Consider the following 27,600-nt stretch of genomic DNA (forward strand, 5'->3'; position numbering starts at 1 on the left):
CAAGAGTATGGACTACTCTTGGTTGTCCAATAACATAATTAAAAAAACAGTCCATATAATTAGTGAACCATTGGCCTTTCTGTTTAATAGGTGTCTAGAGTTTGGAGTTTATCCTACAACTCTAAAAATATCGAAAGTTATCCCAGTGTATAAAAAAGGGGACAAACAAGATCTCAAAAATTACCGACCAGTTTCAATAGTTCCCATTTTCTCGAAAATATTTGAATCTCTTATTTATAACCAACTAAACTACTACTTTGAGTCACATAACTTACTCTCTAATAGTCAATTTGGCTTCCGCAAGGGAAGAAATACCACCAATGCTGTTCTTTCAATTGTGAATGAAGTAATAACAGCCTTTGAGAATAAAAATAAAGCATCACTTCTTTTATGCGATTTAAGTAAGGCATTTGACTGCATTTCTCATGATATCTTACTTGCAAAACTCAAATTCTATGGTGTACTAGACTCTGCATTGGCAGTAATTGAATCATACCTAAACAATAGGAAGCAGTTTACCTCTGTCGGAAACAAAGACTCACAATTGCTAGATGTTAAGATAGGAGTTCCACAAGGTTCTGTCCTTGGGCCCTTCCTTTTTATAATTGCAGTCAATGATTTACCCCATTGTATCCCCAATACTGTTATCTGTTATGCTGATGACACAACTTTGCTTGCTCAGCATGAGAACATGTCAGTTCTGGAAGATATGATGCGAGATGGCCTGGAAGCGGCACTAAATTGGTTCTCATCAAATACACTGCTTTGCAATCCTGATAAAAACCAGCAGATTATACTTGGATTGTCAAAAGAGATAGAGGTGAAAGCAGTTAAAATTCTAGGAATTCATGTAGATTCTAAGTTAACGTGGGAAACACACATCAACCATATCTGCACAAAATTGTCTCGAGTTATGTATTTAATGTGGAAACTGAGAAGCCTAGTGACGAAAGAATATTTAAGAGTTATTTATTTTGGACTCTTTCAGTCACATATAGAATATGGACTGCTGATATGGGGACACTCTCTTCACATCACTGAAGTTCTAAAAATTCAGAAGAAAGTGATAAGGGCAATGAGCAATTCTGGTAGATTAGAGCACTGCCGGCCACTGTTCATTCAGCTGAAAATATTAACAGTTATTAATCTTTATATATACACCTCAGCATTGTATGCAAAAAACAATATAGCAGATTTCGAAATGAGAGAAAACATACACCACCATAATACCAGAGGCAAAACAAAATTAGACATACCTAGGCACAGGCTGACAAGAACAGGAAATGCCCATCTAATCAATAGTATAAAAATATTTAATAAACTTCCATTTTCTTCTTGGTCAGCTCACATAAGTAGCTTCAGGAGCAAGCTACTAAAATGGTTACTAATCAATCCTTTTTACAATATAACAGAATTTATGAATATAAAATCAATTGACATTAATTTTTAAGTATTTCATTATGTGATGTCACTGAATGTATTTATCTTATGTTTTGGTGTATGTTAGCATCTATGGGTACTATTTGCAATGTTCATTTGGCTTTAAGATATTATTCAAGGAAAGTGTTATATTATATCCATGTAGATTGCCTATTCCACCTCAGGTGGTCAATGGTGAATAAAGAATATGAAAAAAAAGAACATTTTGAATGTGGTGCTGCATTCTATTTTATTTTTCAAGCACAATTTGATGCAAATTCTTTGATCCACCTTCTCTGAAAGTAAAAATTTACAAAGCACTTGAAAACAAACATACCCTTTTCAACTGTCAACAATAAATTAAATATTCAAAATGGCTGAAAATGCAAACATGTATCAGAAACATTGAAATATTTGAAAAATCAGGCATGTAAAGTCCGCAAAATAAGAAAATTCCTTTTGCTTTTTGATCACAACTCATAAATGATAATGCCAATTCTTTTATTTAATTCTGACTGGTTCATTTAATGTTGGAAATGACTAAATAGGATAATATAAAAACTCCATGTTTCTAATGTATTACACGACACAGCATTTGGGGAAAGGGAGAAAGGAAATCAAAGACGATAAAGTAATTGTGCTGATTAGGAAATAGGAAATAAACAAAAGCAGGGGGAGGTGGGGAAAAAATGAAGTTGTGGAAATTTGCAGGTAAAAGGAAACAGAAAACTGGAAGGACACAGAAATGTAGAACCAGCCTAAAAATAAAAAAAATTAAAAAAAAAGCAATAACATAATATCCTGGCATTAAGTTTTTAGACAACACAATGCAACTCCCTTTTTTCTGTGCCTTCCAACATTTCAACATGTCTACTATTTGATGAGTGGCCTCCTTTACTCCCAAATTATTTACATTCTACTTGAACTTTCCTAACAAAAGATCACATTAGACCAGCAACAGTCAACTGTATGTCTGCTTAAGATGTCTCAGAGTCGCCACAATGATTACCAGATTGCTTAGATTGATGATGCAATTTGGAAAACATCGGTAGTTCACCTTGAAAAGATGCACATACCATTACAATCTGTCAGAATCTGTACCAGAACATAAATTACTTGAAGAATTTCACAACTGTAGGGGAGTAAAAGTTTCCATAACAGACTGTGTAGCATAATTATTCAACGACAAAATAGAAGACCTTAATGAGAGTCAATTTATCTCCATCAATGTATGCAGGCAGTGGAAGTTCTATCACAGTTATCTGCTATATTATTCAATTAATCAACATCGGGTAATATCAACAGCAGCAGAAAATGGTATAACAGGTGTAGGATTCGTTATGAATAGGAAGATAGGGCAGAGGGTGTATTACTGTAGTAGTAGTAGAGGGGTTTTGGGCGCATGACAGCAAGGTCTTCAGCGCCCGTTCAGTAACTTAGTGAGACGGGTGTCAAGAAAAATCCCAGAACAGGAATATAAAACGGAACAGAACAACTGTCGAAAAACATGTGCTCACCCACACCAAAGTGTGGGATCAAGCAGAGCATCTGCAGTAAAACATGGACAACACAGGAAGAAAATGATAGAGGAAGCTAAAACAATGTAGCAGATGGAAGTGGCTGGCTGACCGCAAGGAAAAAAGGGGAGGAGTCAGCCACTCTGCAATACACTAAAATCTCCAGCCTAAAATTTTAGGCCAGAGTCCAGACACATCACAAAACTTAAAAACCCTAGACACACACGTCTCATCATTAGCTAAAACAGAAGGCAGATCCCCAGCAACTTGTGCTTCTGCCCATGCATCACGGTATAAAATGCAGTCTGTTAAAATGTGCCGGACAGAGATGTGCACACCACAAGCATCACAAAATGGTGGATCCTCCCGCTGTAATAAAAAGCTATGTGTGAGAGGACAGTGCCCGATCCGAAGACGTGTGAGGGCCACCTCCTCCCGCCTGAGCAACCGGCAGGAGGAACTCCACGGACGAGTGGTTGACTTTATCAACCGCAGTTCATTGGCCATCACCGCCAGCCATTCGTCCTCCCACAACTCCATGCACTTCCTGTGGAGTGCACCAATGACAGACTGCAAGGGAATAGGACACTGGACCACATCCTGCTCTCTGCAGGCCTCCTTGGCAGCCCGATTGGCCTGCTCATTGCCCCAGATGCCAACATGACGAGGCACCCAGCAGAAGGATACTTCTGTACCCCGCCGTTGGAGCAAGTACAGTTGGTCATGTATCAGCTGGACCATCGCCTCAGTCGGGTACAGGTTCTGCAGTGATTGTAAGGCACTAAGAGAATCGGAGCAGAGAAGAAATCAATCGCCCCGAACACGATTCATCTGCTCCAGTGCCTTCAGGATCGCGTGGAGCTCCGCTGCGAAAATGGTATATTCAGCAGGGAGACGAATCCGGGTAACTTGATCAGGGAACACTACAGGACAGCCAAGGAAATTCTCCTGTTTGGAGCCATCAGTGTACACGACAGTGAAACCGTGATGCACATTTAAAATGTTAAAAAACAGACATTGGAATGTAAAATCTGGTGTGCGATCTTTCTTAAAATTAGCCAAATCTAAAATAAGTTTGGGTCTCTGGAGGAGCCAAGGTGGGGATCTGCTCCAACCGCGACGCAAAACACGAAGACCAGCCATAGACATTGCTGCGAGGCAATCCTGTGCGCGAATCCCATAGGGCTGCGTCGCACGTTGCCGGTTATGAAATAACTGTGCCAGAAGAGGCTGAGCAATGGCAGGGTATGCAGGGGTGTATGGTGTGGAGAAAGTTTTATACGCCTGGCGCACTGTAAGTAACCGTCGCCGTATAGGAAGTGGCGGTTCACCAGCCTCTGCACAGAGGCTTGGTATGGGGCTAGTTCGGAATGCCCCAGTGGCCAACCGAAGCCCTTCATGGTGCACAACGTCCAACATCTTTAAGTAAGAAGGCCTCGCAGGACCCATACACCGTGCACCCATAATCAAGCCGAGATCGCACAAACACCCTGTAAAACTGGAGCAGACAAATCCTGTCATCTCCCCATGTACTGTGGCTAAGACATTTTAAAATACTTAAAGCCTTAAGCGACCGCCGTTTCAGGTCTTTAAGATGAGGTAACCAAGTGAGCTTCGAGTCAGAAACCTCACCGTGTCTTTAAAAGTGAGAATAGTGTCTCTCATCAGCAACTCAGGAAAGGTTAAAATCGAACGAGAACGGTTAAAAAGAACACATACAGACTTCTCGGTGGAAAACTTAAAACCACTCTTCTGCGCTTCTGCGCCCAGTCATCCAAACGTCTAATCGTAAGTTGCAACTGACGAGTTGTTGTTGCAAGGCTCGAAGAAGAGCAAAACAAAGAGAAATCATCCACAAACAAAGTCATCCACAAACAAAGAACACTGGACAGGACTTTTCACTATGGACGTAATGCTATTAATAGCAATGGCAAAGAGAGTCACACTTAAAACGCTACCCTGAGGGACACCGTTCTCCTGCTCAAAGCGATCAGACAGGACGTCACCAATTCGGTATCTAAAATATCGTGGCGAGAGGAAAGACTGAATAAAAAGAGGAAGACAACCCCGAAAACCCCATTCGTGAAGTTGCTCCAGGATGTGACTCCTCCCAGTGGTATCGTAGGCCTTCTCAATGTCAAAAAATACACCTATAAGGTGATGACGGCGTAGGAAAGCTTGTTGTATAGCCGCCTTCAGTAGGGCCAGGTTATCGAAGGTGGAACGAAACCTCCTGAACCCACACTGAAAGCGACCAAAGAGTTGCCAGGATTCTAACATCCAGACAGGGCGGCGGTTGACCATCCGCTCCAAGGTCTTCCCTATGCAACTAGTGAGGGCAACACTACGGTAGCTACTCGGGCTCGTGCGGTATTTCCCAGGTTTTAAAAAAGGGATTAAAACTGCCTCACACCACGCATCAGGAAAGTGACCCGACGCCCAAATTCCATTAAAAAGTGCGAGGAGGATTTCTTTGTTGCGCATTGTGAGGTGCCATGGCATACTGTAATGGACCCTGTCGTGACCAGGGGAGGTGTCACGAGGTCCAGACAATGCAGAATCCAGCTCCAACATAGAAAATGGGCAGAGGTGGACTGGAAGTCCAGACATCTCTCAGCAACGGCCCTATGGCACTGGAAACCTGGATGCTGACTGGTTGTTGCAGTAACTGTGGCAAAATACACTGCCATAGTCTGGGCAATGTTTTGCGGATCCGTGTGGAGAGTGCCGTTATTCATTACAGCAGCTATGGGACACCTCCCTCCTCTGCCAGAAATTCTCCTGATGGTATCCCACACAATGGAACTTTTGGTGGAACGATTAATGGTGTTCAGGAACTGTTGCCATTGCTCTCACGAATAATGCGGCGACACCTTGCCTTCGCCACCCGAAATACTGAAAGATTCTCAGCAGTCGGCCGAGACTTGAACCGACGTAGAGCCGCACGCCTGGTCCTGATTGCAGAGCGGCAGTCGGCACTCCAACAATGCACAGGTGGCCTCTTCCGGGGGCCATTGGACTGTGGAATGGATGCTGCAGCGGCGTGGTGGACCATTTCGGTAATATGATCCACCCACACCTCAACAGTCACACAGTGTTCGAATTGGGCCAACTGGCTATAAAGTGTCCAGTCAGCTCCACTGAGCACCCATCTTGGTGGTCTCCTTTCGGGGCCCACACCATCTGGCAGGTGAATCCAGATGGGGAAATGATCACTGCCATGCAAGTCAGCGACCACTTCCCAGTGAGCACTGGCAGCAAGAGCTGGAGAGCAAAGCGAGAGATCAATGGCAGGGAACGACCCAGTCGCTGTGCAGAAATGAGTACTCTGTCCTGCATTGAGCAAGTAGGCACAGGATGACAGGAGAAGCCTCTCAATTGCGCTACCCCTGGGGCAGGTAATTGCAGAGCCCCAAAGCACATTGTGGGCATTAAAATCACCACAAATAATGAATGGTTGGGGGAGCTGTGTAAGAAGCTCGGTGAGGGCCACTTCATCAAGTGCCTCATGTGGGGGCAAGTAAAGTGAACAGACAGTCAATGGATGACGTACTTGCACAGACACAGCGACAGCCTGTAAAGTCGTCATAAGCGAGAGAGGCGAGGAGTGGTAGTCCGTCCTGATGAAAATACCTACACCTCCTCTAGCTCTCTCTCCACGCAGGTCGTCCTTTTTGAGGAGTGTATAGCCTCGCAGCTCAGGGGAGTATGAGGGATGGAAATAAGTCTTCTGGAGACAGAGACACAGTGGTCTACCCTGAGAGAGTAGACGAAGTTCCTCCACATGCGTCCTGAACCCTTGCAAGTTCCACTGAAGTATGGGAGCCATCTATGTTGGGGGTAGCACCTTCATCCTGTCTCTCCGACGGGGCGGGGAGACCGCAGCAGGTAGAGGGACAGGTGTGGGGTGAGCTGATTGCCCCACACATACGTCGTATTCCATCAACTCTGGGGAAGAGTCAGATGAAGCCTCACATAAAACAACAGCCGCATTGTCAGACGGTTTACCACAGGATTTGACACGGTGTTGCTGCGGTACAAGAGCTTTCTGTGGTTTGGTGGGCTTTGGGGGAGCTGATGTGGGAGTGGTAATTGGCGCACTGGGCTTGGGAAGAGCCTCAGCTGTTGGGAGGCGACAGGGGCTGGCCCAAGTTTGCCACTATACCCTTGTCTGCCGTTCGAGTAGGGGCTACCGGCTCTGAAACACTGGCTGTGTTGCAAGTGCACTGACAGCTGCAGGTGTTAGTGCCAACACTCACCACCTCAGTCTGCGTTGAGGCATCGACTTTTGGAGTAGGCTTCTGAACCAGGGGTGCGAAAGATGTAGCAAATGTGGGAGGTTGCATCGACTTATAGATCTTCTTGGCCTCACCATAGGGGATTCGCTTGGTTGTTTTGATTTCCTGGACTTTGTCTTCCTCTAAAAATATTCGGCAGTCCCTACTCCAAACAGGGTGGTTCCCAGAGCAATTAATACATTTAGCCAGAGACGAGCAACCAACTCCTTCATGAGCAGCCTTACCACAGTTGCCACAAGTCGTTTCGCCTTTACATCCTAAGGTGGTATGCCCAAAACGCTGGCATTTAAAACAGCGCATTGGGGTCGGGAAATAAGGCCTCACACTAAGGCGAAGGAAGTCAGCTTTAACATGTTCAGGAAGTTTTGTGCTACTGAAGGTCAGAATAAAGGAGTCTGATTTGACAAGATTGCCATCAACCCTCTTCATGATGTGTTGGACATCAACAATACCTTCTGGAGCCCACTCACGTTACAGTTCGTCCTTGGGAATGTGAACTAGATACCTGCTGTAGTTCAAGGTGCTGTGCAATTCAGTGTCTATGGCATACTCTCCAAGACATTTAGCAGATTGGAGGTTAGTTGCTTGCTGGGAAGTGGAAGTTTCCACTAGCAAGGTCGCATTAAGTAAGCGCTTCACTGATTTCAAGGAGCCACAGATGCCCTCCAATCCCTTTTGTATATAGAAGGGCGAAACCTTCTCGAAACTACCCTCCTTCCGTTTCACAATGACAAACACATTCTGAGCACCAGAATGCATCCTGTTACTAAAGACTTCACTTGACAAAGATGTGCTGCAGTCAGGGGGAATGACTGCACGAGCCCTCTTCAGAGACTGGGTGTTAGAACCCTCAAGCGGCCCACCCTTTCTGATGGGAGGAGGGAAAGAGGATTTCGAAGGATCCATCTCGGTCCCACGAGCGGCTAGGGAACTAGAAGTCCACCTAGACAGAGCCCCTCGTGCCTAGGTAAGCCTTCTACAACTGAGGTGCGGCAGGTTCCCCAGAGGTTGCCCGCTAATGACTGTTCCACCTCAACAGCCATGCATCTCACTGGCGCGCAGCACACCTTGAGATTGAGGGGTTGTTTATAGAGGTTTATTCCATCCTTGCGATCTGGGCGGCCAAGCCAAGATCCCCACTCCCTGAGACACACAACAATCCACCGCCGCACCGCTCGGTGGTCGGTGGTCGTTGAAGTATGCCCAGAGCTTACGGTGACAGGGGACTGGCGGCGCTTACCAGTGCCCAGCTCAGGAACCCCGGGGTCGCCAAGCCCGTACCCAGCAAATGAATGCTGAGACCCTGGGGGGGGGGGGGGGGGGGGGGGGTGTTACTGTGAACAGTTTAGTGACCGGGTTGTTCTAATCAGAATCGACAGCAGACACACACCGACAACGATAGTTCAGGTATACATGCCGACGTCGCAAGCTGAAGATGAACAGATAGAGAAAGTGTATGAGGATATTGAAACGGTAATGCAGTATGTAAAGGGGGACGAAAATCTAATAGTCATGGGCGACTGGAATGCAGTTGTAGGGGAAGGAGTAGAAGAAAAGGTTACAGGAGAATATGGGCTTGGGACAAGGAATGAAAGAGGAGAATAACTAATTGAGTTCTGTAACAAGTTTCAGCTAATAATAGCGAATACCCTGTTCAAGAATCACAAGAGGAGGAGGTATACTTGGAAAAGGCTGGGAGATACGGGAAGATTTCAATTAGGTTACATAATGGTCAGACAGAAATTCCGAAATCAGATACTGGATTGTAGGGCGTACCCAGGAGCCGATATAGACTCAGATCACAATATAGTAGTGATGAAGAGTAGGCTGAAGTTCAAGACATTAGTCAGGAAGAATCAATACGCTAAGAAGTGGGATACGGAAGTTCTAAGGAATGACGAGATACGTTTGAAGTTCTCTAACGCTATAGATACAGCAATAAGGAATAGCGCAGTACGCCACACAGTTGAAGAGGAATGGACGTCTCTAAAAAGGGCCATCACAGAAGTTGGGAAGGAGAACAAAGGTACAAAGAAGGTAGCTGCGAAGAAACCATGGGTAACAGAAGAAATACTTCAGTTGATTGATGACAGGAGGAAGTACAAAAACGTTCCGAGAAAATCAGGAATACAGAAATACAAGTCGCTGGGGAATGAAATAAATAGGAAGTGCAGGGAAGCTAAGATGAAATGGCTGCAGGAAAAATGTGAAGACATCGAAAAAGATATGATTGTCGGAAGGACTGACTCAGCATACAGGAAAGTCAAAACAACCTTTGGTGACATTAAAAGCAACGGTGGTAACATTAAGAGTGCAACGGGAATTCCACTGTTAAATGCAGTGGAGAGAGCAGATAGGTGGAAAGAATACATTGAAAGCCTCTATGAGGGTGAAGATTTGTCTGATGTGATAGAAGAAGAAACAGGAGTCGATTTAGAAGAGACAGGGGATCCAGTATTAGAATCGGAATTTAAAAGAGCTTTGGAGGACTTACGGTCAAATAAGGCAGAAGGGATAGATAACATTCCATCAGAATTTCTAAAATCATTAGGGGAAGTGGCAACAAAACGACTATTCACCTTGGTGTGTTGAATACAGGAGTCTGGCGACATAGCATCTGATTTTCGGAAAAGCATCATCCACACAATTCCGAAGACGGCAAGAGCTGACAAGTGCAAGAATTATTGCACAATCAGCTTAACAGCTCATGCATCGAAGCTGCTTACAAGAATAATATACAGTAGAATGGAAAAGAAAATTGATAATGCGCTAGGTGACGATCAGTTTGGCTTTAGGAAAAGTAAAGGCACGAGAGAGGCAATTCTGATGTTACGGCTAATAATGGAAGCAAGGCTAAAGAAAAATCAAGACACGTTCATAGGATTTGTCGACCTGCAAAAAGCGTTCGACAATATAAAATGGTGCAAGCTATTCAAGTGTCTGAAAAAAGTAGGGGTAAGCTATAGGGAGAGACAGGTCATATACAATATGTACAACAACCAAGAGGGAATAATAAGAGTGGATGATCAAGAACGAAGTGCTCGTATTAAGAAGGGAGTAAGACAAGGCTGCAGCCTTTCGCCCCTACTCTTCAATCTGTACACCGAGTAAGCAATGATGGAAATAAAAGAAAGGTTCAGGAGTGGAATTAAAATACAAGGTGAAAGGATATCAATGATACAATTCGCTGATGACATTGCTATCCTGAGTACAAGTGAAGAAGAATTAAATGATCTGCTGAACGGAATGAACAGTCTAATGAGTACACAGTATGGTTTAAGAGTAAATCGGAGAAAGACGAAGGTAATGAGAAGTAGTAGAAATGAGAACAGCGAGAAACTTAACATCAGGATTGATGGTCACGAAGTCAATGAAGTTGAGGAATCCTGCTACCTAGGCAGTAAAATAACCAATGACGGACGGAGCAAGGAGGACATCATACCAGACTCGCTATGGCAAAAAAGGCATTTCTGGCCAAGAGAAGTCTACTAATATCAAATACCGGCCTTAATTTGAAGAAGAAATTTCTGAGGATGTACGTCTGGAGTACAGCATTGTATGGTAGTGAAACGTGGACTGTGGGAAAACCGGAACAGAAGAGAATCGAAGCATTTGAGATGTGGTGCTATAGACGAATGTTGAAAATTAGGTGGACTGATAAGGTAAGGAATGAGGAGGTTCTACGCAGAATCGGAGAGGAAAGGAATATGTGGAAAACACTGATAAGGAGAAGGGACAGGATGATAGGACATCTGCTAAGACATGAGGGAATGACTTCCATGGTACTAGAGGGAGCTGTAGAAGGCAAAAACTGTAGAGGAAGACAGAGATTGGAATACGTCAAGCAAATAATTGAGGACGTAGGTTGCAAGTGCTACTCTGAGATGAAGAGGTTAGCACAGGAAATGAATTCGTGGCGGGCTGCATCAAACCAGTCAGTAGACTGATGACCAAAAACAGGTGCCATGCAACACAAATATGGAAGAGGGAATGGAATGCAGAATTGATTAATAATTGCTTGAATAATTTACCTTTGGTGGTGTCTATAACTCATTCAGTTTACATATAACTTATATATAAGAAAAGAGAAGACAAAAAAAATATGATTCAATACAAACATGACTCTAAAAAGTCCCCCTTCTTTGTTCAAATTTCTCAATTTTAATACATTATCCTCATGCGAGACACTGCATGTGTCACAACCAAATTTTCTTAGAATACTCCCTGCAGACTATTTATTGGAGTTTGGAAGAGTAAGTTCTTTGTTAAGTTTAATTTATTACTATTTTCCCATCCTTAATTTTCTTTCATAGAGAGCCTAAATTAGTATGGTGTCTCCATATAAAATCGTAAAGATATGACAATACAGTGTAGCACTACACTTGTAAAAGAACTTGCAGTTCTCACCATAACAGTAAATAACTTTCTTAGAATCTTGTACTAAAAATGGTTTCTTTTCCAAAATATACCAATTTATTTAATGCAATAATATGTTTTTTTGAAAGGTAATTTTCTGCAGCAGCTGATAAATATCTATTATTCTTTTCTTCTGTCTTAAGCACACTGAAATTTAAGAGAGTGGGCAACACCCTCTTAAACTACTGCCCCCTTTTGATAGGAAATAATGATAATAATTGTTGTTTAATGCACATTCACTAGTGAGACCTGTTCTACCCTCTGTAGGGCAGCTGACTTTTTCACAAAAGACTAAAACTGTGACCTTACAGCAAAATATCCTATTGAGGACAGACTAGAATTTTCACTGCACAAAATGTCATTCTAATGAACCTACCAAGACACCATAATAAAAAAAACAAAGGACGGCCTGTCACTCAACGTAAGATAACTATATGTAAATAGTTAACTGGCAACAGCTAGGAGACAACGAAGCCTAACGAACAACTGCTGAAAGAGTCTGAAGAACAGTCTTTAACTTCAACTGTTAGTGGAAACTGTAAAAATCTTCCTACATCAGTCAGAGAAGAATTAAGTCATCTGCTTCACTGGGCAGGGGAAAGAGATTTTGTAAGATATGGGAAAATTTGGACAAGGAGCAATTTGAATTATGTTCCCACACTGATACTATAATGGCAGCTATGTATGTTGTATATCTCGCAGCAGCCTGTTGCCAGAGTTCTGTCTTCCATAGTACATCATATTTCACAGAATTGGTGAGATGATTTACATAAACAGTAATTGGCACTTTTTGGAGAACCATTCACTGAGTATCACCAGGCTTAAGCAACAAACATAATGGGATCATCAACCATTGTCAATAGAACACCCGTACATCTGCCCGCCATCTAACTGTGTGGAATTGCCACCACAGCAGGATGGCAACCATGTTACATCACCTTTTGTGCCTTTTTAACAAGCATATTTCAGCTTTGTTTACATCGCATTCCACACTTCAGTACCTACAAAAAGTGCATAGGAAATGACAACTCATGTGTGAGCTATAAGGCATGGTGGGGATTTAATTGATTGTAGTTAACTAATTTCTGTGAATTCTAATTTTTAGTTATGAATCATATTGCATCCCAGAAAGGAATTCTTTCCCAGTATTTCATGAAATGTTTATCACTCTAAACAGAAATATTTCCAGTTCAGCCTGCTGAATTATGAATTAAATGTTTCTAATCCAACATAAAGTAAATACATGATGAAGAGAAGCCTTTAATAACCATTTCACTTATCAAATATTATCTGGCCACTTTGTTATTACATGCCAACAATTTCTCTCAGTCATTTTAAACTTGCACATGTACTAAAAACAAGACCCACTCAAGTAGAAATTAGTGCAGATTCTTTTTAACTGCATTTACAGATCACTCTGTTTCCACAGAATTCTTATGATGACTTTCTATACGAATTTATGAGAGCAAGCTGAAAATTCTTCATCTGGCACAAAAATATCAATGAAGCTTTTGTTGGATGTCAATGAAGTTCCTTTGGTACATACTGCACAACAGCATAAATCAAATAAAAGTTTAAAAGAAACTTGTGCCTTCATTTTCTACAGTTAAGAAATTGGTAGTTGAATGCAAATACACTATACTTCTCATAAATGCTATAGTAGAACTGTAAGTACAGACGTAAACATAGAGCAGAAGAAAGATTCCAGCAGACTTTACATGAAGAAACAGCTAACAGAAAGCTTTGTACAAAATGGGTGCAGCATTTTTTGAATAATTATCAAATGTTAATGTTGTTGTTGTTGTCTTCAGTCCTGAGACTGGTTTGATGCAGCTCTCCATGCTACTCTATCCTGTGCAAGCTGCTTCATCTCCCAGTACCTACTGCAACCTACATCCTTCTGAATCTGCTTAGTGTACTCGTCTCTCGGTCTCCCTCTACGATTTTTACCCTCCACGCTGCCCTCCAATGCTAAATTTGTGATCCCTTAATGCCTCAAAACATGTCCTACCAACTGATCCCTTCTTCTAGTCAAGTTGTGCCACAAACTTCTCTTCTCCCCAATCCTATTCAATACCTCCTCATTAGTTACGTGATCTATCCACCTTATCTTCAGTATTCTTCTGTAGCACCACATTTCGAAAGCTTCTATTCTCTTCTTGTCCAAACTAGTTATCGTCCATGTTTCACTTCCATACATGGCTACACTCCAAACAAATACTTTCAGAAACGACTTCCTGATACATAAATCTATATTCGATGTTAACAAATTTCTCTTCTTCAGAAACGCTTTCCTTGCCATTGCCAGTCTACATTTTATATCCTCTCTACTTCGACCATCATCAGTTATTTTACTTCCTAAATAGCAAAACTCCTTTACTACTTTAAGTGTCTCATTTCCTAATCTAATTCCCTCAGCATCACCCGATTTAATTTGACTACATTCCATTATCCTCGTTTTGCTTTTGTTAATGTTCATCTTATATCCTCCTTTCAAGACACTGTCCATTCCGTTCAACTGCTCTTCCAAGTCCTTTGCCGTCTCTGACAGAATTACAATGTCATCGGCGAACCTCAAAGTTTTTACTTCGTCTCCATGAATTTTAATACCTACTCCAAATTTTTCTTTTGTTTCCTTTACTGCTTGCTCAATATACAGATTGAATAACATCGGGGAGAGGCTACAACCCTGTCTCACTCCTTTCCCAACCACTGCTTCCCTTTCATGCCCCTCGACTCTTATTACTGCCATCTGGTTTCTGTACAAATTATAAATAGCCTTTCGCTCCCTGTATTTTACCCCTGCCACCTTTAGAATTTGAAAAAGAGTATTCCAGTCAACATTGTCAAAAGCTTTCTCTAAGTCTACAAATGCTAGAAACGTAGGTTTGCCTTTTCTTAATCTTTCTTCTAAGATAAGTCGTAAGGTCAGTATTGCCTCACGTGTTCCAACATTTCGACGGAATCCAAACTGATCCTCCCCGAGGTCTGCATCTACCAGTTTTTCCATTCGTCTGTAAAGAATTCGCGTTAGTATTTTGCAGACGTGGCTTATTAAACTGATAGTTCGGTAATTTTCACATCTGTCAGCACCTGCTTTCTTTGGGATTGGAATTATTATATTCTTCTTGAAGTCTGAGGGTATTTCGCCTGTCTCATACATCTTGCTCACCAGCTGGTAGAGTTTTGTCATGACTGGCTCTCCCAAGGCCGTCAGTAGTTCTAATGGAATGTTGTGTACTCCGGGGGCCTTGTTTCGACTCAGGTCTTTCAGTGCTCTGTCAAACTCTTCACGCAGTATCGTATATCCCATTTCGTCTTCATCTACATCCTCTTCTATTTCCATAATATTGTCCTCAAGTACATCGCCCTTGTATAAGCCTTCTATATACTCCTTCCACCTTTCTGCCTTCCCTTCTTTGCTTAGAACTGGGCTGCCATCTGAGCTCTTGATATTCATACACGTGGTTCTCTTCTCTCCAAAGATCTCTTTAATTTTCCTGTAGGCAGTATCTATCTTACCCCTAGTGAGATAAGCTTCTACATCCTTACATTTGTCCTCTAGCCATCCCTGTTTAGCCATTTTGCACTTCCTGTCAATCTCATTTTTGAGACGTTTGTATTCCTTTTTGCCTGCTTCATTTACTGCATTTTTATATTTTCTCCTTTCATCAATTAAATTCAATATTTCTTCTGTTACCCAAGGATTTCTAGCAGCCCTCGTCTTTGTACCTACTTTATCCTCTGCTGCCTTCACTACTACATCCCTCAGAGCTACCCATTCTTCTTCTACTGTATTTCTTTCCCCTATTCCTGTCAATTGTTCCCTTATGCTCTCTCTGAAACTCTGTACAACCTCTGGTTCTTTCAGTTTATCCAGGTCCCATCTCCTTAATTTCCCACATTTTTGCAGTTTCTTCAGTTTTAATCTACAGGTCATAACCAATAGATTGTGGTCAGAGTCCACATCTGCCCCTGGAAATGTCTTACAACTTAAAACCTGGTTCCTAAATCTCTGTCTTACCATTATATAATCTATCTGATACCTTTTAGTATCTCTAGGGTTCTTCCACATATACAACCTTCTTTCATGATTCTTAAACCAAGTGTTAGCTATGATTAAGTTGTGCTCTGTGCAAAATTCTACTAGGCGGCTTCCTCTTTCATTTCTTAGCCCCAATCCATATTCACCTACTATGTTTCCTTCTCTCCCTTTTCCTACACTCGAAATCCAGTCACCCATTACTATTAAATTTTCGTCTCCCCTCACTATCTGAATAATTTCTTTTATTTCATCGTACATTTCTTCAATTTCTTCATCATCTGCAGAGCTAGTTGGCATATAAACTTGTACTACTGTAGTAGGTGTGGGCTTCGTATCTATCTTGGCCACAATAATGCGTTCACTATGCTGTTTGTAGTAGCTTACCCGCATTCCTATTTTCCTATTCATTATTAAACCTACTCCTGCATTACCCCTATTTGATTTTGTGTTTATAACCCTGTAGTCACCTGACCAGAAGTCTTGTTCCTCCTGCCACCGAACCTCACTAATTCCCACTATATCTAACTTTAACCTATCCATTTCCCTTTTTAAATTTTCTAACCTACCTGCCCGATTAAGGGATCTGACATTCCACGCTCCGATCCGTAGAATGCGTTTTCTTTCTCCTGATAACGACATCCTCCTGAGTAGTCCCCGCCCGGAGATCCGAATGGGGGACTATTTTACCTCCGGAATATTTTACCCAAGAGGATGCCATCATCATTTAATCATACAGTAAAGCTGCATGTCCTCGGGAAAAATTACGGCTGTAGTTTCCCCTTGCTTTCAGCCGTTCGCAGTACCAGCACAGCAAGGCCGTTTTGGTTAATGTTGCAAGGCCAGATCAGTCAATCATCCAGACTGTTGCCCCTGCAACTACTGAAAAGGCTGCTGCCCCTCTTCAGGAACCACACGTTTGTCTGGCCTCTCAACAGATACCCCTCCGTTGTGGTTGCACCTACGGTACGGCCATCTGTATCGCTGAGGCACGCAAGCCTCCCCACCAACGGCAAGGTCCATGGTTCATGGGGGGAGGAATGTAGAAACGGATTTTTCAGCAATGTTTTGCAATACTTGTACATGAGGTATGGGCGCACTGCTTCACATCAGAAATGAAACAACAACCATAGTGTTGAAAGATAGTGGTTCTATAACAAATAGGCAAATTCTACTGCATCTAACAGAAATATTACAGCTAGTGTTATTTGAGTTGCAAAAGTAATTCTTCTAATTGATTACCTGGAAAATGTTAAATTAATAACTGGGCAAATACTACATAAGTCTTCTGGGCTGACTGTATGAGAAATGAGAAACCAAGAATTCTGAAGAATAAAATTAATCTTTATTCAGGACAACAAGATCAACAATGGATTTGAAATACCAATTGTTGGAAAATCCACCATGTTCACCAGATCTTATGAAGCCAAAATGACAACTTTGTAAAACAAGTGCATTTTTATCCAAGAAACATATTATTCACACCTGAATGAGGAATTTTCATTTTATCTTTACACATATCAAGTCACCATATCCTTTTCAAACAATGGAAAATCCAGGATGGACTGTAACAATACCAGAGAATGGAAGTTGCTATTCACCACATAGTGGAGATGCTGAGTCGCGACAGGCACAACAAAAAGATTCACACAATTATAGCTTTCGGCCATTAGGGCCTTTGTCAGTAGCACACACACACACACACACACACACACACACACACACACACACACACACACACACAAACGCAACTTACACACACGTCTGCGGTCTCAGAGAACTGAAACCACACTGCGAGCAGCAGCACCAGTGCATGATGGGAGTGGAAACTGGGTGGGGGTAAGGAGTAGGCTGGGGCGTGGAGGAGGAGGGATAGTATGGTGGGAGTGGCGGACAGTGAAGTGTTGCAGTTTAGACGGAGGGCAGGAGAGGAGGTGTGGAGGGAGAGGGGAAGATAGTGGAAAGGAGAGAAATAAAAGGAAATTAAAAGACTGGGTGTCGCGGTCAAATGACGGCTGTGCAGTACTGGAATGGGAACAGGGAGGGGGCTGGATGGGTGAGGACAGTGACTAACGAAGGTTGAGGCCAGGAGGGTTATGGGAACATAGGATGTATTGCACGGAAGGTTCCCACCTGCGCAACTCACAAAAGCTGGTGTTGGTGGGAAGGATCCATATGGCACAGATTCATTGATGACATCTTTGCTATCTGGACTGAAGGTGAGGACACCTTATTCACATTCCTCCAGAACCTCAACAACTTCTCCCCCATTTGCTCCACCTGGTCCTATTCAACCCAACAAGCCACCTTCCTAGATGTTGACTTCCACCTCAGAGATGGCTACATCAGCAACCCTGTCCATATCAAACCTACTAACCATCAGCAATACCTCCACTTCGACAGCTGCCACCCTTTCCATACCGAGAAGTTCATTCCGTACAGTCTAGCCACCCATGGTTGTCACATCTGCAGTGACAAGCAGTCCCTCTCAAAATATACCGAAAGTCTCACTGAATCCTTCACTGACCTTAATTATCCTCCCATCCTAGTACAAAAACAAATCTCCCGTGCCTTATCTTTCCAGTTTCCCACCGCCTCCCAAAGTTCCACAGTCCGGCCACAGAGGAGCATTCCTCTCGTAACTCAGTACCATCTGGGACTGGAGCAACTAAATTACATTCTTCGCCAGGGTTTCGATTACCTCTCGTCGTGCCCTGAAATGAGAAATGTTCTACCCACTACCCTTTCCACCCCTCCTACCGTGGTATTCCGCCGAACCTACACAATATATTCTTCCATCCTTACACAACCCCTGTTCCCAATCCCTTACCTCATGGCCCCTGTAATAGACCTAGATGCAAGACCTGTCCCATACATCCTCCCACCACCACCTACTCCAGTCCGGTAACTATCATCATCTATCCCATCAAACGCAGGGCTACCTGTGAAATCAGTCATGTGATTTACAAGCTAAGCCGCAACCACTGAGCTGCATTCTATGTGGGCATGACAACCAACAACTTGTCTGTCCGTATAAACTGCCACCAACAAACTGTGGCCAAAAACTGAGTGGACCACCCTGTTGCTAAACATGCTCTCAAACATGATATCCCTCATCTCAATGACTGCTTCACAGCCTGTGCCATATGGATCCTTCCCACCAACACCAGCTTTTCTGAATTGCGCAGGTGGGAACTTTCCCTCCAATACATCCTACGCTGCCATAATCCTCCTAGCCTCAACCTTCGTTAGTCACTGTCCTCAACCATCCAGACCCCTCCATGTTCCCATTCCAGCACTACACAGCCGTCATTTCACTGCTACATCCAGTCTTTTAATTTCTCTTCTTTTTATTTCTCTCCTTTCCGCTACTTACCCCCTCCCCCGTCCACACCTTCTCTCCTGCCCTCTGTCTAAACTGCAACACTTCACTGTCCGCCACTCCCACCATACTATCCCCTTTCCCTACCCTTCCCAGCCTCCTCCTTGCCCCCACCCAGTTGACACAGCCATCATGCACTGGTGCTGCTGCTCACAGTGCGGTCTCAGTTCTCTGAGACTGCAGATGTGTGTGCAAGTTTTGTGTGTGTGTGTGTGTTTGTGTGTGTCTACGGCTGATAAAGGCCTTAATAACCGAAAGCTATAATTGTGTGAATCTTTTTGTTGTACCTATCGCGACTCAGAATCTCCGCTATATGGTGAGTAGCAACTTAGCAACTTTCCTTCTCTGGTATTGTTACAGCATATCCTTTTGTATCACTGCCATGAGCAGTTAGAGGAATATGATTAATTTCAATGATTCAAATTGCATACTAATCAAATATACTATGATAACAGTGCAATTTTTTATCCTATGAATACATAATGCTACAACTACCTACATGTAGCAGAATACTTACTAATCTGAGGAATGTTAGTAAATCTGAGGGATTGTATCACACTTAGCAACAAATAGTTTTCAATACATACCACAGCCACTATAACGTGTTGATATTTTTTTCACAGCTTGTAAAGTTCGAGCATCTAAAAGCAGAGTGTAGGAACGACAGCCAACAGCATACATTCCAGTATCTTGCACTGCGAGACAGACATTTTCTTGACACGATGGCAGCTTTCTTGAAAACTTCTGTGGAATGATACAGAACAAAATAATAAAAATGTTGTTATTTTTTGCACAGAAGTACTAGGAACAATATTTAATGTAGTGCATTGAATCACAGTTGCCTGAAACCTGTATGTGAGTAGCCATTATCCTCATAGATCTAATGTGTTAACATATTTTTGTTTACACCAGTGATGAAACCATCCAAGTCAGAAATGTCCTACTTACCAAAAGAAACTGTAAAAGTGTAACTGAGATACTAAATTGTGAAAGAAATCCCGAACTCTAAGAGCATACATTGAACCTCAAACAGCTGACTGAAGAGTGAGAGAAACAAAGAGAAAAGAAAAACAAAGTAAGTAAAAGGTGTTTACGCCATAAAAGATAGAACATGATACACTCAGCTCTCAAGATCAAAAGATACACAAGGAGGGAAAAAACAATGAACTGTGACTGTCAAAATAAGGGTTTCTGGGATATTAATGGAAGAACGTTTGGCAACAGAGCAGATGAGATATGCACAAACTGTCAAGAGAAGCTCAACATAGATGGAAAGGAAAGAAAGGAAAGCAGAATATAGATGTGAACACGAGGAAGGAAATGATCAGATATGTTGAAGTAATGGTTGAGGAATGAGGCCACTCTCACTGCAAATGAGGTGTCATTTGTAGGATTTAGAAGTTTTGGCAGTGAGAGTGAAAGTGGTAAAAGCAGTGACAACCACCGAAAACAGTCTCTTCGTAAATAAGTAGGAATTGGAAGGAAGGACATGCAAGTACCATACAAACTGCACGTGCAAGCCAGCTGCTTTTTTCATTTATCAACACATCACGTCACTCCTCCTCAGTACCTGTTCTGTCCACCCAATGCCTTCTTCTTTAGCTTTTTACTATTCAATTTTTTGCTTTTTCTTTTTCTTTTTAAGTAGTTTCTTGCACTCATGCGACCATGGGCCTCAATTTATAGCTGCTGTCCCACTTACACAAAGATTTTAAAGACCTTCTCTTCTTTTTGTTTTTCTCTCCACCCCTAAACCAAAAGTTTATGATTTCTTATATATTCCTTTGTTGTTTACAACCTTCACGAGTTTTTTTGTAACATCTACATCATTTTTACTAGTTTTCATATAATTAAAAATTCTATTTACATTGAAAAATCAACACCTAAACCATAACTTTCCTTGTTTCCAAGTGATATCTACCCAAAATCACTGAATAAAATGAGATATAAGAAGACTGGAGATGTACGATAGTTCAAAAATATATTCTTCCAGCCTCTGAATTGTTTTCATGTGCACATGTGTTTACATTGATTCTTGTCAGTAATAATAAAATAACAATACATCTGATGTAATTTGATTTTACTTAAAATGTTTACTGGTGGCTACCCTGCAATGCTAAAGGTTTCTGTCTGTTGATGGCACTGTCATTTTGTTTGGGCCCAGTTTATCAATATTCTTGCTGACTTTGTATGATTTAATTATACAATCTGGATTAATTTAATTTCAGTGATCACCCTGTGAGCTTATTTGTTTAATTTTATTCATACACTACACGAGTACCCGGCATTACCAGCATGTGTATGATCCTTGTTCAGAAAGTAAGCATACTGTGAGTATAACTGGCTGTGGCTTTCTGTTTTTAAGTTTTGACAACAATTAGTAGTACAGAGAGATCCCATGCAACAACACAGTAGTATGTAAACTAATACTGTACTGTCCAGTTGTGTGAAAGACGTCTGTATGAAATCCTGCCAAGTGCAAACAACAATCTGTGTCCTGATTCCTACTCGTGGACACAAAAATACCTACCAAATTTGTTTCACGAAACAAAACAGTTTATGACGGAGGTGTTATGAACAGAATAAGTCTGTTTAAGTGGTGAATGGAGTTTACTGGAGACAGAACATATGAACATATGTTCATGATCAAGAGAGGAGTGGAAGACCTTTCAGAAAAAGTTGTGAAGAAGAAGAAAGTTTTGCTGTTAGGTAGTTCATATGGTAGAGGTGTAACACCCGTGGTCTAGCGGTAGCGTCTTTGATTCATAATCAAAACATCTTCGGTCTCGGGTTCGATCCCCGCCACTGCCTAAATTTTGATAAAGAATTAGCATTGGCGGACGAAGACTTCCGGCATAAGAAGTCAGCCTCATTCTGCCAACGGCCTTGTCAAAGAGGGCGGAGGACGGATAGAGGTTCAGGGCACTCTCTTGTCCTAGGGGTGGGAAATTGCCCCTGAAGGTGGAAGAATCAGCAATGATCAACGACATGAGGATGCAGAAGGCAATGGAAACCACTGCATTAAAGACACGTAATGTGTATCCACAGGACATGTTGCCTGTAGTTGAAGAAGTGTCATGATGATCTCTCCATTGGCAAAAGATTGCGGAATAGTCCCCCATTCGGATCTCCGGGATGGGACTGCCAAGGGGGAGGTTACCATGAGAAAAAGATTGAATAATCAACGAAAGGATAATGTTATACGAGTTGGGGCGTGGAACGTCAGAAGCTTGAACGTGGTAGGGAAACTAGAAAATCTGAAAAGGGAAATGCAAAGGCTCAATCTAGATATAGTAGGGCTCAGTGAAGTGAAGTGGAAGGAAGACAAGGATTTCTGGTCAGATGAGTATCGGGTAATATCAACAGCAGCAGAAAATGGTATAACAGGTGTAGGATTCATTATGAATAGGAAGGCAGGGCAGAGGGTGTGTTACTGTGAACAGTTCAGTGACCAGGTTGTTCTAATCAGAATCGACAGCAGACACACACCGACAACGATAGTTCAGGTATACATGCCGACGTCGCAAGCTGAAGATGAACAGATAGAGAAAGTGTATGAGGATATTGAAACGGTAATGCAGTATGTAAAGGGGGACGAAAATCTAATAGTCATGGGAGACTGGAATGCAGTTGTAGGGGAAGGAGTAGAAGAAAAGGTTACAGGCGAATATGGGCTTGGGACAGGGAATGAAAGAGGAGAAAGACTAATTGAGTTCTGTAACAAGTTTCTGCTAGTAATAGCGAATACCCGGTTCAAGAATCACAAGAGGAGGCGGTATACTTGGAAAATGCCGGGAGATACGGGAAGATTTCAATTAGGTTACATAGTGGTCAGACAGAGATTCCGAAATCAGATACTGGATTGTAAGGCGTATCCAGGAGCAGATATAGACTCAGATCACAATATAGTAGTGATGAAGAGTAGGCTGAAGTTCAAGACATTAGTCAGGAAGAATCAATACGCTAAGAAGTGGGATACGGAGGTTCTAAGGAATGACGAGATACGTTTGAAGTTCTCTAACGCTATAGATACAGCAATAAGGAATAGCGCAGTAGGCCACACAGTTGAAGAGGAATGGACGTCTCTAAAAAGGGCCATCACAGAAATTGGGAAGGCAAACATAGGTACAAATAAGGTAGCTGCGAAGAAACCATGGGTAACAGAAGGAATACTTCAGTTGATTGATGAAAGGAGGAAGTACAAACATGTTCCGGTAAAATCAGGAATACAGAAATACAAGTCGCTGGGGAATGAAATAAATAGGAAGTGCAGGGAAGTTAAGACGAAATGGCTGCAGGAAAAATGTGAAGACATCGAAAAAGATATGATTGTCGGAAGGACTGACTCAGCATACAGGAAAGTCAAAACAACCTTTGGTGACATTAAAAGCAATGGTGGTAACATTAAGAGTGCAACGGGAATTCCACGGTTAAATGCAGAGGAGAGAGCAGATAGGTGGAAAGAATACATTAAAAGCCTCTATGAGGGTGAAGATTTGTCTGATGTGATAGAAGAAGAAACAGGAGTCGATTTAGAAGAGATAGGGGATCCAGTATTAGAATCGGAATTTAAAAGAGCTTTGGAGGACTTACGGTCAAATAAGGCAGAAGGGATAGATAACATTCCATCAGAATTTCTAGAATCATTAGGGGAAGTGGCAACAAAACGACTATTCACGTTGGTGTGTAGAATATATGAGTCTGGCGACATACCATCTGACTTTCGGAAAAGCATCATCGGCTAATAATGGAAGCAAGGCTAAAGAAAAATCAAGACACGTTCATAGGATTTGTCGACATGGAAAAAGTGTTCTACAATATAAAATGGTGCAAGCTGTTCAAGATTCTGAAAAAAGGAGGGGTAAGCTATAGGGAGAGATGGGCATATACAATATGTACAACAACCAAGAGGGAATAATAAGAGTGGACAATCAAGAACGAAGTGCTCATATTAAGAAGGGAGTAAGACAAGGCTGTAGCCTTTTGCCCCTACTCTTCAATCTGTACATCGGGGAAGCAATGATGGAAATAAAAGAAAGGTTCAGGAGTGGAATTAAAATACAAGGTGAAAGGATAACAATGATACGATTCGCTGATGACATTGCTATCCTGAGTGAAAGTGAAGAAGAATTAAATGATCTGCTGAACGGAGTGAACAGTCTAATGAGTACACAGTATGGTTTGAGAGTAAATCGGAGAAAGACGAAGGTAATGAGAAGTAGTAGAAATGAGAACAGCGAGAAACTTAACATCAGGATTGATGGTCACGAAGTCAATGAAGTTAAGGAATTCTGCTACCTAGGCAGTAAAATAACCAATAAGGGACGGACCAAGGAGGGCATCAAAAGCAGACTCGCTATGGCAAAAAATGCATTTCTGGCCAAGAGAAGTCTACTAATATCAAATACCGGCCTTAATCTGAGGAAGAAATTTCTGAGGATGTACGCCTGGAGTACAGCATTGTATGGTAGTGAAACATGGACTGTGGGAAAACCGGAAGAGAAGAGAATCGAAGCATTTGAGATGTGATGCTATAGACGAATGTTGAAAATTAGGTGGACTGCTAAGGTAAGGAATGAGGAGGTTCTACGCAGAATCGGAGAGGAAAGGAATATGTGGAAAACACTGATAAGGAGAATGGACAGGATGACAGGACATCTGCTAAGACATGAGCGAATGACTTCCAGGGTACTAGAGGGAGCTGTAGAAGGCAAAAACTGTAGAGGAAGACAGAGATTGGAATACGTCAAGCAAATAATTGAGGACTTAGGTTGCAAGGAGTTCATGGCGGGCCGCATCAAACCAGTCAGTAGACTGATAACACAAAAAGGTAGAGGTCTTGGCCAACAGTTGGAGGATGAACTAGGGTCAGTTTTTTTTAAACATAGTGCAAGTCTGGGTCAGGTGATAGAGGATGCAAGGTTCAGTTTGCAATGACTTCACAAAGTAAGACACCTTGGTAATAGTGGGGGAGCAGGCAACATTATAGACAAGGACTCTAATTATTCAATTGAGGGTGACATGGTAAAGATAGTTTCAGCAACAAGACATACTAGTGTTCAGTCTGTATGTGTTCTGAGGTGTCATGACCAGCCTCATTAGACTCTTCTGTTAGGGTGAGTTAACTTAGAGGTGGGATGGCTGCTTGGATCACGTATGGAGTACATATCAATGTGGTTCCTGTTGACTCTATGAATAGATGGAATTACACTAGGCATGGCCTTCTCCTCAACAGGAAAGCAAATGATTTCAGGAGGGGGAGGGGGGGCACTATCACAAATGTGTAAAGTACCAGTAGTTACAAGTGAGAGAATAGCAGTTTTTATACAGTAGGTAGGGAAGAAACAAAAAATGGTAATAGACAGGTTGAAAATGACATTCACACTCATAAAACAGGCAGCCAGAAAGCAAATTTTAATGTCCACAAATCACACAAACAGCCCCTGACTGAAACTGGGGACATTCAGAAATTGACAGAAAAATTAGGTTCATGCAGTTGTAATTCAGCCAGTGCACAAATCAGTTATCTTATTTCATCAGGATATGAGAGGCCTAAGGGGTAAGCATACTGAGTTTCTTATTTGTGTTGAGGAATTAGAGTTGACATAATAAAGTTATGAGGGACAAAATGGAGACTGTATCTACTATCTACGAGTAGCTCTGATTTCGGCATTGTAATAAATTAAAAAGAATACTGCAAAATATTGAAGCAAGTAATCCAGAAATGTAAGCAGCTTTATTATGAGAAAAACATCAGGCAACAAATAAAAACTATATGGGATATAGTGAAGACAGACACAGGTGGGGCCTAAAAGAAAGAGGAACAGGTAATTCTAAAAATAAATGAGACATTGGTAACAAGTGCATGTAGTGTTGCAAACCTCCTAAACAAGTACAGTGGAGCGTCAATTATCCGAACATCAGTCAACTGAACGACCGCTTAACCGAAATGTGTACTCGCTCGCACCTATTACTCTCCCACCCTACCGTCCATCATCCCCTCTCACACGCAAACCAAGTTTCCCACAGCAGTCGCCGCACTGGGCCACTGCTGGCGGAACATTGCTTCTATTGGGGCCTTCACAAGGCGCTGCTGACCGGCCAAGCCGCCAGTCACTGTGTTTCAACAATCAGCACACTTCTGTCGGCTTGGCACTGGCAGTAGAAGTAGCGGCAGTATCAAAGCTGTTCACAGCAACAGCTGCGCCAGCTTAGAGTTGAGGCGTGCCGCTCCGTGCAGTTTGAAGGACTGCGCGCCCCCGAGAAGAGCTTCTTGGCAAATAAACATGTACAGTTCGATTAAACGAACAAACCAGTTTGCCGAACACCCATGTCCCCCAATTACTCCGGATAATCGACGCTCTACTGTCCTTTGTTTCTGTTACCAACAGCTTGGGGTTGTCAGGTTTGGTAAACTGTCTAATGGAGTATCTGAGACCAGCCGTTACAACTAACCTCAGTAAAATGGAATTGACACTCATATTTCCCAGAGAATCCTTAAAATCAAAGTATTCTAGTGGTTATTACGAGATATCAATGAAGTTAATCAAACGGTGCTCATGTGAGTTGAGTTGTATGTTAAGTTGTTTGTGTAATCAATCTCATCATTGGAACATTTCCAGACTGGCTAAAATATGCTGAAGCCTCTTTATTAGAAGGGGGGTAAAGAGATACCACCAAACTATCAACTAGTTCCACTTGAGCCAGCTTTTTCAAAAATATTTGAAAAGGTTGTGTTCAATGGTCTCCTTAAGCATCTGACTGCAAATAACATATTGTGCAAGTCACAGTTTGGGTTTCTAAAGAGGTTCGATATAAAGAAAGCTATTTACATGTACAGTGAGAATGTACATAATTTCTTTGACCTGTCAAAAGCCTTGGACTGTGTGAATCACAGCCTTTCTGTTACATAAATTAGAATATTATGGTGTCACCAGAAGTGCTGCATAATGTTTTGAGTCTTACCTAACTAACAGGGAACAAACAGTGCCATTGTTAAATACCATGGAGTAAGCAGTCAGTATTCTTCTGATTGGAAATTAATTACATCTGCTGTTCCTCAAGGTTCTATCTGGTGTCCATTGCTTTTTCTTGTGTACATTAATGACCTCTCATCTGTTACATGGCCTGAGGCTAAACTTGTTTTGTTTGCATATGATACAAACATTGCAATAAATATAGAGTCAAATACAGATTTAGAAATAGCTGCTAATCAAATTGTCACTGACATCAAAAAATGGTTTAAAGCTAACTGGCTGTCATTAAACTTTGTGAAGACCTACTATATGCAGTTCAGAACCTGTAAGAGATTTCCTTCCAGCATGTGTGTAACATATAAAGATGTGCAGATTGAAGAGGTTGACAGTGTTAAACTTCTGGGATTACAACTCGATAATATTAGATTAGATTCAGTTTTCATTCCATAGACCCAAAAAATGAGATGATTCTCGTGGGTGTGGACATGTCAGAAAATACAACATAAAACATTTGAATATAATACTTACTACCCTAATCATTTATACTTAC

General features: G+C 42.0%; 1 protein-coding gene across 1 annotated transcript in view; it reads right to left on the minus strand.

Annotated features, from left to right (window-relative positions):
- Nucleotides 1–27,600, minus strand: part of LOC126281364 (DDB1- and CUL4-associated factor 12 homolog) — a 115,384-nt gene that overhangs the window by 20,810 nt on the left and 66,974 nt on the right. The window contains exon 5 of the mRNA XM_049980278.1: nt 19,662–19,818. Coding sequence (XP_049836235.1) covers nt 19,662–19,818 — 157 coding nt within the window. The remainder of the gene's footprint in view (nt 1–19,661; nt 19,819–27,600) is intronic.

The sequence above is a fragment of the Schistocerca gregaria genome, chromosome 7, assembly GCF_023897955.1.
Source record: "Schistocerca gregaria isolate iqSchGreg1 chromosome 7, iqSchGreg1.2, whole genome shotgun sequence".
NCBI lineage: Eukaryota > Metazoa > Arthropoda > Insecta > Orthoptera > Acrididae > Schistocerca > Schistocerca gregaria.